Source organism: Rhinatrema bivittatum, chromosome 14 (genome assembly GCF_901001135.1).
Source record: "Rhinatrema bivittatum chromosome 14, aRhiBiv1.1, whole genome shotgun sequence".
In the NCBI taxonomy this organism is placed as follows: domain Eukaryota; kingdom Metazoa; phylum Chordata; class Amphibia; order Gymnophiona; family Rhinatrematidae; genus Rhinatrema; species Rhinatrema bivittatum.
Genome location: NC_042628.1, coordinates 58,719,726 through 58,731,645, shown reverse-complemented (window position 1 = coordinate 58,731,645; position 11,920 = coordinate 58,719,726). Strand labels below are relative to the sequence as shown.

General features: G+C 41.7%; 1 protein-coding gene across 1 annotated transcript; it reads left to right on the top strand.

The window, feature by feature from the left end:
- The first annotated feature begins 2,276 nt into the window (after positions 1-2,276).
- On the top strand, positions 2,277-9,815 carry LOC115076201 (phospholipase A2 inhibitor and Ly6/PLAUR domain-containing protein-like). Its single transcript, XM_029577387.1, has 5 exons — positions 2,277-2,374; positions 3,653-3,775; positions 6,002-6,151; positions 8,841-8,990; positions 9,565-9,815. The coding sequence occupies exons 1-5, from the start codon at positions 2,326-2,328 to the stop codon at positions 9,711-9,713; spliced, it is 621 nt and encodes a 206-aa protein (XP_029433247.1). The 5' UTR covers positions 2,277-2,325; the 3' UTR covers positions 9,714-9,815.
- The last annotated feature ends 2,105 nt before the right edge of the window (positions 9,816-11,920 follow it).

The window sequence follows — 11,920 nt, the reverse complement described above, 5'->3', positions numbered from 1 at the left end:
ACACAATTACAGCTGCTATTCGGTGGTAGTTTTGAAGAGAGAATTTATACGCTTACTTTTGTTTTTTTATTTGACTTTTTTATTGAGTTTTTATGCAGAAGGTACATAACAATAAGCATCGCATTGCAATAAAAATTCCAGTTAACAGCAATTGCTTATAACACATATTTGGTATACGTTGAGTTGTAGTATTTTCCCCTCCCCATCCCCTCCCTCCCCTGCCAGGGTAAGAAGTGCATGTAAGCATCACATCACAAATAAGTCGTCCATCACCAACCGTGTGGTCCAACAAGGGTAACTTTAGATGTCAAATATACATTGGTGCTAAAGGAGTTGCATCATGACGAACAATGTGCATAAAGTCAATAAGGGCTTTGTTGTTGCCAATACAAAGCGTGAGATGCTTAAAAACCGTTTTGGAAGGAGACCGTGCATAAGGACCCACGGACCCATGAAATTTCACACACGCTCTGGTCTCACAGTTTTCTAAAGAGCTATGTCTATGGGTAAAGCACTACTTTAGCCCCAGAAGTCCCTTTGAAAATGATCCTTTTTAAGCTTAGCTACATGTCCAGGAGGTGTAATTATGTTTTTGTGATACCATCGGCCTCATTTCCAGCCCATTAACATTAGGCTTATTAATTTACTTATATTCTGCTTTTCAGGCACCTCGAAGCAGATTGTGACCTAGTAATTATTTAAATGGTTAAATAATAAATAAAACCTTAGGGGGTGAATTTCCAAGAGCTACACAAGCAAAAATTAGCATATATGCGCATATATATATATATGCAGCCACCGAGAGTTGTTTGAAAATTACCCTCTAATTATGTATTTCTTTATAAATTCTTTTAATACCTGCAGGTGCAGGCCGCAGCTGACTTCCAGGCTCCCCTTTTCTTGCCTGCTGCACAGCTTCCTGCACTGGGCCAGCCCTAGGAGTGCATGGGCAGGTTGGATGGCTGAAACCTTCCTCCCACAGCTTCAGGCAACTCCATCCTCGGTATTTCTCACAGTAACACAGTAACATAGTAAATGACGGCAGAAAAATGGTTAATCGTTTAAATTTCAGTAATTTAAAAGCTTGACTCTTTAAATGATATTTGCATCCTTATTTAACATCGGCCACTAACTACGTGCCGTGACACCATATTTCTGTGCATTAATAGTCAATGGTTGCGAACTTTAGTAAACTGGCTCCTTTATTTTGTAAGCTTTGGAAGTCAAACAATTTCTTCTGTCCAAATGTGCAAGCTGTTCTGATAATTTTGGAAATAAAATTAATACTAGGTTTCTGATATCGTTTTCACAAACCACTTTCCCATTGAGGTCAGATGGAATGCTGCAACTGTGTGTGCCGTTGAAACATTGCGCAATGTACTTGTAAGACACAAGGGAGGGTTTTAACTGACCAATACAAGCCTCGGGCAAACCACAGGTTGCACACTACAGTCCACACCCTTAAACTGTTACTTTAGTAAACAAAAAGCAAAACACTGGCCAAGTTTCCTAAACTCTGTGAAATCCTCAAGGCACAGCAAGGAGTTTGGGAGAATGACCTTGAGGACATGGATCTGCCCTATCACAGGCCTCTCCGATCAAACTCTGGCTGGCACGTGCTCACCTACAGGTGATATTTATCACTAAAGCAGAGGCGACCCCTGTGGGCAAAGCAGACAAGAATGATAACGTAGAATACAATAAATATAAATACAGATGGGAAGAGATACGCAAGGGAGAAAGATAAGGGAAGGAAGGAACGAAACATTTGAAAATCTCAACATTAAAAAAGATAGAAGGGAAACAAAAAATAAAAGCGAAGTAATACAATGAGAATCAAAAAAGTGAGAGAAACGTGGAGAAATAAGAGAAAGAACAAAGAGAAGGGAAAAAAGAACACAAGAGATTTCTGGCCAAAAGTGGGAATAAATAATATAACTGAAAGAGTTGCATGCGACTCATCCATTTCAGCTCCTGAGGGGAAGCACCTTAGAAAACCTCCGAGGACATAGTACTGGAACGCTCTCAGAGCGAGGGAACGTGGTTGCACTTCATGCATCTTGCCTCGGCGTCATTGTCAGAAAGGTGTAATCAGGACAGAAGTCCAGGCCCTGCCTTACAGGAGATCAGGAATCTATCATTAAGAGCGTATAGCATAATAAAAATAATCATCATCATCATTTGAAACTTAGCAACATAACTGAGTGACGAGAAGTGAGGACAGTTTTTATGTCCAGGTATAAATATTACAACTTGAGTAGGACTTGCTCTGGAGACCAGAGCTCAAACAGGTACAGCACCCACTGCCATCCTCTCTCCATCAACATGGCTTTTCTCACTGGCCTCGGCATCCTCTCTGCTCTGGTAGCCACAGGTGAGGCTCTTTCTTTGCAGTTTCTTTATAAATTTGGTGTTTCCATTCTGCAGTAACATGCACTCCAAAAGAATTTGTTGTGCTGACGATTCCTTAGAAGCAGCTCTTTACATGGCTGATCAGTTTCTTGAATGAAAGGGCATGATGTGCTAACTCACAGAGTGATGACATTAGGGATAAAGCACAGGACTGCTTCTAGGGCAAGTCCAAAAGAAAAGCACTTTCAACCAGCACTGTCTGAATTATCAGGAAGGCTGCACACCCTATAAGAATGTTGCTAGCAATAATTTTGTAATGGGTTTAACAATTGCTTGGTTTTGAGTGTAAGTATTACTATCCTTACTATAAGGCATGGCAACTGCACAGACACATGGGGTAACCTGCACGGGGTAGTAGTTATTACCTTTAATAGACACATGGAGGTAACCTGCATGGAGCAACAGTTACTACCTTTAAAAGAAAGATGGGATTACCTGCACAGAGCGGAAGTTACTACCCTTAATAGACACATGAGGGTAACCTACACAGAGCAGTGGTCACTGCCATAAGAAACTTGCTGGGTAGACTGGATAGACCATTTGGTCTTTTTCTGCCAACAATACTATGTAACTACACAGCAGCTCATATATAACTGCAACTGCTGAATATGTTAAAATGTGCCATACTGCACAGATGGGATTAGAGCTGAAGTGCAGGGAGATGAAGAGCCTTGATATGCAAACATATGCAACAGTAAAGCACTGTTGCATATGTTTGTTCTAGTTTGCACAGCTGCAATGTTTCTGTTATCTGTGAACCGATGTGAGGTTACTAAACAAATGTCGGTATATAAAAACTGCAAATAAATAAATAAAATAAATTGATCAGAGAACTGAGAGTAGAACAGACATGGAAAACACCAGCGACCTTTGTTGTTTCAGTTCATGTCATTTATAATCTGAAACAACAGAAAAAAACAACACACTTTCATTTTGTATTTTGTGTTTTAGCATGCACTGAAAAGCATAAAGGAAATGAAAAATAAAATGGCAATGAATCAAAAAGTTAAACAAAATTAAAGATATTCCCATGCACCATGCACACCCCTAGAACGATGCAAAGGGGTGTGCATCTTTCTCCTTTTGTCTTTCTCTTACTCTCCTGTAGAATTTATGTCTTACAACATTTTGCATGTACCCGCTATACAAGAAGAAAAAGCAGAGGATAACATGAGAAGTGCAGAGAGAATTTGTACTAAACAAAGATATTTTAATAGATGGTTCTAATGTTTTGCGCTAGGGAGCACTCTGAAATGTGAAGTGTGTTATGCTGAAGATATGAACTGCACAAGCTCTTCACAAAGCTGCAATAAACAGCATGAGCATGAAGCATGCCAAACTACTGTAACAGAACAGAATTACAGTAAGTGGATTACTTGACTCATGAGTCACAGCACTATTATGATAAAACAATCAATGGTCAATGTCGCTCCAATAAAATGGACACTCCTACTAGGAAGTGAATAAATACACATGTGCTCATCCACAGCTGTGAATGGCTGACCAGGGTGTGACTGTGGCTACTGATCACAGATAGGAATGGCTGACCATGGTGTGTCAATACTGTCACTGTGATTACTGGCCATGGGTGGGGATTGTTGAAAATACTCTGATCAGGATTGCTGCCTATGATTGGGAATAGTTGGCTGTGGTAAGTTTTTCATTGTAAATGTGGTTAATGATCATGTTGTGATGATACTCCTCCTGGGCCACAAACATAGTCGCAATGGCAATAGTCAAAATAATGTACCATTATCTCCAAACATGTTTGCAACTTACTTTACAGTTACAACCCCATGAGGGCACATAGGCAAGCACTTTGGAGGTGGATGTCATAGTCTTACTCTTTAACATCAGTTAGTGCACATTACTAATTCAAGGAGGCATTTTAAATAGTCCATTTCTTTGCAAGATATATGGGAAGTTTTGTCATGTGTAACTGGTAGCTAATATTCAAGAGGAAATTGATTGTCAGGAGACTGTAGGTTCAACTCCTGCCTGGTTCATATTTTGGCATAGAGGCAAAAATAGTAGCAAAATTCTAGAAAATATGGGATAAGTAGAGAAGAACCTTAGTTGCATGTAAGTGAAAGTAAAGCCAGTGATCAACTCGGGTCTATTGTAATTCAACAGGAAATGAAATTTGGCAGACCAGATGGGCCTTACAGTCCTTACCTGCTGCCATTTCTCTGTTTGTATGACACTGAGGTATAAGATCATGTTATAAGAGGCAGTTTACAACCGAAGAAACATGACCCTTGGTGGTTCAGTGGCAGTGCTGTGTACACAACACAGGTTTGATTCCTGGGCCTGGCTTCTACACCATGGCTGCAATGGTTGGAGATGCCGCAAAAGCAGTGTTTACAGCTACTGTTGGGAAGGGAGTCTCAGCCTTCACTCAGCAGTGGCGCCCAATGACTGAACTTAGGGTCCACACGTATTAGATTCCATTGGAAGCTACAATCTGGGGCCCTGCACTGGAGACTGTCACAGGGCTTGATGTGCCGGGGGGACCACAGTTCTAAACTAATAGGGGACAAAGTCTCATGTGGTTGTGAATGAAGACACCTGGCACTGGAATTCAGTGGAGCCCAGTTTCAGTCGAGCTGGAAGTGCAAAGAAGCAGAAGAAAACCTTCTGGACAGAAAAAAGTAGTATAAAGACCATTAGAAAGTAAATTTCTTGCTTTCTCAATAATTCCAGGAGAATTTGTCAATGTTGAGCTTGTCAAAAAAACCTGAAGGCACAAATCTTCTGTGAAAAGTCAAAATCTGGAGAAAGTTTCATGAAAAAAAAGATTAAAAAGACATAAGGCCATATTTTAAAAGCCCAGTGCATGTGAAAACCAGGAGATACTTGCGTGGCTGGGCTGCATGCATGCCACAGGGATTTTCAAAGGCCCACGGCCACCACGTATCTCCCGGTACGTGCCGAAGAACCAATTAGCAAAAACGGGGCAGGCAGGGGGTGGGGGCATGAGTGGGGTGTGCAGGGGCTGGGGCAGTGCCATTAGGCAGGAAGGTTTTTAAAAAAAAAAAAAAAAAAGAAGAAGGGCAGTTAGCAGAGTGGGAGGGAACTGGGGAAAGGGGCTATCCTGACGCCATATGCATCTTGTAAAATTCCCCTCATGTACCTGAGTTAGCATTTGCGTGCATGTGCGCATGCCGAAATAAAATCGGGTGCGCATATGTGTGTGGGTAGCCAATTTTATAACATGCCCACGTCGGTGCTTCTGTTTGCACACATTGGGAACCATGCGTGTTTGAAAGTTACCTTCATAAGATATAAGTATTAAGTCTCGGATAACTGGCAAAACTGATCAATGCTTGTACAACAAATAATGTAAACTCATCACAAAATCCTGTAAAAATAATGCAAAATAAGTGGGTTATTTGTAACATTCTTTCCTGTAGATTAATTGGGGGATTTTTTTTAAAAGGTGGGGGGGGGGAGTTCTTTTTGAATAAAAATTGATATTTTGTGAATAATTTGTGCTTTTCACATTTTACATTTCTGTTTTTTACACATATAGTGAGGAAAAAGTTCTTTATAAAGCTGGCTTGCAATTGTGGTTTGCTTCTTTTAACAGGAGGGAATATGACACTAATATTTGAGAAATCATGTGTTCTGTACCCATCCGCCTGCAACACATCCTACAGTTTCAGCACCCAAAATTCTTCTGTGCGATTCCAGTCCTGGTGCTGCAATGCAGAGAACTGCAACACGGATCCTACCATCTGTACGTCGCTGTCTAGAATGCTCTTACATATCTGTTTCTATTCTTTGGTCTTCGTAGAACTTTATAAGACAGGGACTTATTCAAGAATATCTTTGCCAGTCTGTGCCTAGAGAGACATCTTTGTATCGAATAACCCCCCATTTTTAAGAATCCATCCATTAATTGTGCTGCTTGACTGCTGCCATTCCAGGAGCAAAGACTAGAGCTTGGGGTTCAATATTCAAAAATCCCAGTGAGTAGGTAAGATAACCAGAGCTATCTACCCAGTTATCCTTGCATGGATATTCAGCTGCACTTATCCAGTTAGCTGGGCAGCTGACTATCTGGGTAAAGCTACTCACTCCAGGAAACCTCTGACCACCTCCCTTTCTTACTTGGCTAAATGTATGCAGATCATGATTATAAAAGCACAAATTTGGCCAGTTAAATTCTTATTTTAGCCAGGTAAATTTTTGGACTATGGATTCCCCCACCCCATCAAGTAGGCATGAGCTATTATCGTACACATTCACTGCTGCTCTTCTTTTATTTGATTTTTTTTTTGTCATTATCCTAACGTATGGTTAATATCCATCACTCCCCATCTGCGATACATCGTATTCAAAGGACTTCAAGCACATTTTCAAAGAGAAAGCCCATGTGGTTTCCCCGCATGGGGTTTTCAAAATGACAACGGCATGTGAACGCTCCCTCCCCCAACGTTCTTCCTCCCTAGTTGTGTTCCTTTATTGATATGGGTACTTTTACCCGCGGTTTAGGAGTGGGTCAGTTTTCAACGAGGTTTTTCCTGTGGCTAAACAGCTGTTTACCAGTGGGAAAAGATTGGAAATTTTTCCTCTAAACCTTTTTCCCATAGACACAGAATAAGGAAAATAGAGATGTGAATCGTGTGATCGATCGTCTTAACGATCGATTTCGGCTGGGAGGGGGAGGGAATCGGATCGTCGCAGTTTGGGTTTTTTAAATATCGTGAATATTGTGTAAATCGTGTAAATCGAAAACCGGCACACTAAAACATCCCTAAAACCCACCCCGACCCTTTAAAATAAATCCCCCAACCTCCCGAACCCCCCCAAAATGCCTTAAATTACCTGGGGTCCAGTGGGGGGGGAGGGGAAGGGGGAGGGCGGGAAAACCGGCACACTAAAACAACCCTAAAACCCAACCCGACCCTTTAAAATAAATCCCCCATCCTCCCGAACCCCCCCAAAATGCCTTAAATTACCTGGGGTCCAGAGGAAGGGTCCCTGTGTGATCTTTTACTCTCGGACCTCCGGTGCGTTGTAGAAATGGCGCCGGCGCCATTTTGTTTTTTTGTCCCCCGACGGCAGGAGCGTAGGAGATCGCTCCCGGACCCCCGCTGGACCCCCAGGGACTTTTGGCCAGCTTGGGGGGGCCTCCTGACCCCCACAAGACTTGCCAAAAGTCCAGCGGGGGTCCGGGAACGACTTCCTGCACGCGAATCGTTTTTCCGTACGGAAAAACGATTCGCGGCAGGAGCGTAGGAGATCGCTCCCGGACCCCCGCTGGACCCCCAGGGACTTTTGGCCAGCTTGGGGGGGCCTCCTGACCCCCACAAGACTTGCCAAAAGTCCAGCGGGGGTTTGGAACGACCTCCTGCAGTCGAATCGTGTTGCCATACGGCCGGCGCCATTTTGCGCAAAATGGTGCCGGCCGTACGGCAACACGATTCGACTGCAGGAGGTCGTTCCAAACCCCCGCTGGACTTTTGGCAAGTCTTGTGGGGGTCAGGAGGCCCCCCCAAGCTGGCCAAAAGTCCCTGGGGGTCTGGGAGCGATCTCCTACGCTCCTGACGTCGGGGGACAAAAAACAAAATGGCGCCGGCGCTACCTTTGACCTGTCATATGACAAGGCAAAGGTAGCGCCGGCGCCATTTCTACAACGCACCGGAGGTCCGAGAGTAAAAGATCACACCGGGACCCTTCCTCTGGACCCCAGGTAATTTAAGGCATTTTGGGGGGGTTCGGGAGGGTGGGGGATTTATTTTAAAGGGTCGGGGTGGGTTTTAGGGTTGTTTTAGTGTGCCGGTTTTCCCGCCCTCCCCCTTCCCCTCCCCCTTCCCCCGATTTATGATTTTTTGACGATAAATCGGGGGAATTGTTATTGTATCGCGGCTCTAACGATTTTTGACGATTTAAAATATATCGGACGATATTTTAAATCGTCAAAAAACGATTCACATCCCTAAAGGAAAAACCTTACTGAATCAAGACCATAATTTAAGGAAAAGGCATTAAGAAATTGCCATGCTGGGTCAGACCAAAGGTCCATCAAGCCCAGCATCCTGTTTCCAACAGAGGCCAAATCAGACCACAAGAACCTGGTAATTACCCAAACACCAAGAAGATCCCATGCTACTGATGCAATTAATAGCAGTGGCTATTCCCTAAGTTAACTTGATTAATATCAGTTAATGGACTTCTCCTCCAAGAACTTATCCAAACCTTTTTTGAACCCAGCTACACTAACTGAACTAACCACATCCTCTGGCAACAAATTCCAGAGCTTAATTGTGCATTGAGTGAAAAATAATTTTCTCCGATTAGTCTTCAATGTGCTACTTGCTAACTTCATGGAATGCCCCTAGTCCTTCTATTATCTGAAAGTGTAAATAACCGATTCACATCTACTTTTTGTTATGTTGACCACTCACTTTTTCTATTCTTAGTGCCCCAGAAAAATACCACCAAGAATGGAGTGACATGCCCTGTGTGTGAATTAGCCTTTTCCAATGAATGTGACAGTAAAGGCCAGACCATGGAGTGCTCAGGCGAGGAGATAAAATGCATCAACTTTGCAGGGGCAGTACATCAAGCAGGTAATCCATGCAAGTGTTGATCCAGGACACAAACTGGAATCAAAATGTATCCTTCTTTAAGCAGCTTCATCTGGGCCCTGTTAAGTCATGTTTCTTTTACATCATACTCATGGCTTAATAGCTGGGTAACCAGAAAGCTCCAGGTCAATACAGAGAAGATGAATAAGGGCAAGTAATGAGTGATAAAAATTGCGGATCTCCTAGTAGCTCAGCTTTTTGCATCATCTGGTAAAATATTTCTATACCTAAACAGTACATTGTCATTTCTAGTCTAGAATATTTAGAACTAACTTGCATATCATAATGTAAAGGGAAACATCACACTGTTTACTATTGGAGACTGGGTTCTTTCTTCCACCAACATCCACTAGCAGTCTGAACTTCCTTCAACAAGTTGCTTTGAAAATGGTCAAAAGTTCCAGGTGCATTCTCTAATAAACTGTGCAAGCACTGTATGAAAAAGTGAGGATAGAAACTCTCATCACACAGCAGCATATCTTATAGGGTGAATGCCTTTCTCAGTTCTATAAATAACTACTGCCTTTCTATAAATAACTACTTCCTCTCTACACAGGTGGGAGCATTATACATCTTGCTTTTCAAGGCTGCATAACCAGAAGACCCTGTGAAACCAAGATCAAACCTTACCCAGATTCTCAGTTTGAAGAGGGGTTCACGTTCAACTGTACCTCAGGAATTTCCACTAGTACTTACTTAAGCTGAAGGCCTAGCTTTGAAGAAACTGCAAACACAAGCAAAATGCAAAGATCGAACCATAATACATCCTCATATTCACACCATATCATTTAGCTTTTAATGGGAATAACATGTCTGTTTCATGCTAGTTTCTATTATAAAAATGTAATAAATTATTTCACCTATTATAATGTAAAGAATATCTAGCTCTAACATTTACACACCCAACCAAAGTGTCTCACATACACATGTAACCCCCAGACTAGGAATCCATGGGGTACAAACTTAGTCTGGTGCTAGGTGTCAATTTCTTCAGCACCATATCTACAAGATCCTCCACAGGGGAGGAAGGATAACCTCCTGGGCCCTTTGCATTCAGTCTTACGATATTGTTGAGTGTAATACTAACTTCTAAGTCAGAAGTGATGCTAAACACAATTTTACTAATATCAATCATGGAATTTTAGCACATATCACAAGTCTTTCTCAAATAACATCCAAAAATCAATTCACTTACTCCTATCTGTAAATTAGTCCTGAATCTATTCTCCTGGTTCATTTCTTTATCCATAAATTGAATAGGAAGCCTCCCTGGGTATCCTAGTGTCTATGGGATCCTCTACCCCAATTTAATTCTCTATACCAAATACGTAGGATCAAAATGCTTGATCTTGATATCTCTCATTACTCCTCTGAAACTCTGTGATATTAGATAGGTAACTCTGTAACTGCGTCGAGAAAACGCCTGATGGGTGCCACGTCTATTACTCTCTCCTTCTCTCTCTCAAACACTGGATATGAAGTAAGATGGGAGAGTTAGAGTGTATAAGAACATATGAAATTGTCACGCAAGGTTAGACCAAGAGTCCATCAAGCTCAGCATCCTGTTTCCAACAGAGACGAAACCAGGCCACAAGAACCTGGCAAGTACCCAAACACCATGAAGATCCCATGCTACTGATGCAATTACTAGCAGTGGCTATTCCCTAAGTAAACTTCATTAATATCAGTTAATGGACTTCTCCTCCAAGAACTTATTCAAACCTTTTTTGAACCCAGCTACACTAACTACATAGCAGTGAATGATGAGATAGACATAGCTGGCATCTTAGAGACTTGGTGGAAGGAGGATAACCAATGGGACAGTGCTATATCAGGGTACAAATTATATCACAATGATAGGGAGGACCAATTTGGTGGGGGTGTAGCACTTTATGTCTAGGAGGGTATAGAGTCCAACAGGATAAAGATCATACAAGAGACTAAATGCTCAGTAGAATCTATATGGGTAGAAATCCCATTGTGTTGGGTAAGAGTATAGTGATAGGAGTAACTACCATACACCTGGCCAAAATGATCAGACAGAAGATGAAATGCTAAGAGAGATCAGGGAAGCTAACCAATTTGGCAGTGCAATAATAATGGGAGATTTCAATTACCCCAATATTGACTGTGTAAATGAAACATCAGGACATGTTAGAGACATAAAATCCTTGGATGGAATAAACGACTGCTTCATGGAGCAATTGGTTCAGGAACCAACAAGAGAGGGAGCTATTTTAGATTTAATTCTTAATGGAACGCAGGATTTCGTGAAAGAGGTAACGGTGGTGGGGCCACTTGGCAATAGTATTCATAACATTATCAAATTTGAACTAATGACTGGAAGGGGGAGAATATGTAAATATACAGCTCTGATACTAAATTTTCAAAAGGGAAACTTTGATAAAATGAGGAAAATAGTTAGGAAAAGTGCAGCTGCAAAGGCACAGGTGTGGATATTGTTTAAAAACACAATCTTAGAAGCGCAGTCCAGATGTATTCCATGCATTAAGAAAGGTGGGAGGAAGGCAAAACGATTACCAGCATGGTTAAAAGGTGAGGTGAAAGAAGCTATTTTAGCAAAAAAAAATCCTTCAAAAATTGGAAGAAGGATCCATCTGAAGAAAATAGGAAAAAGCATAAGCATTGTCAAATTAAATGTAAAACATTGATAAGGCAAGCTAAAAAAGAATTTTAAATGAAGTTGGCCATTAAGGCAAAAACTCATAATAAAAACTTTTAAAAATATATCCGAAGCAAGAAACCTGTGAGGTAGTCAGATGGACCGTTAGATTATTGAGGGGTTAAATGTAATCTTAGGGAAGATAAGGTAATTCCAGAAAGACTAAATTAATTCTTTGCTTCTGTGTTTACTAATGAGAATGTTGGGGAGATACTGGCTCTGGAGATGA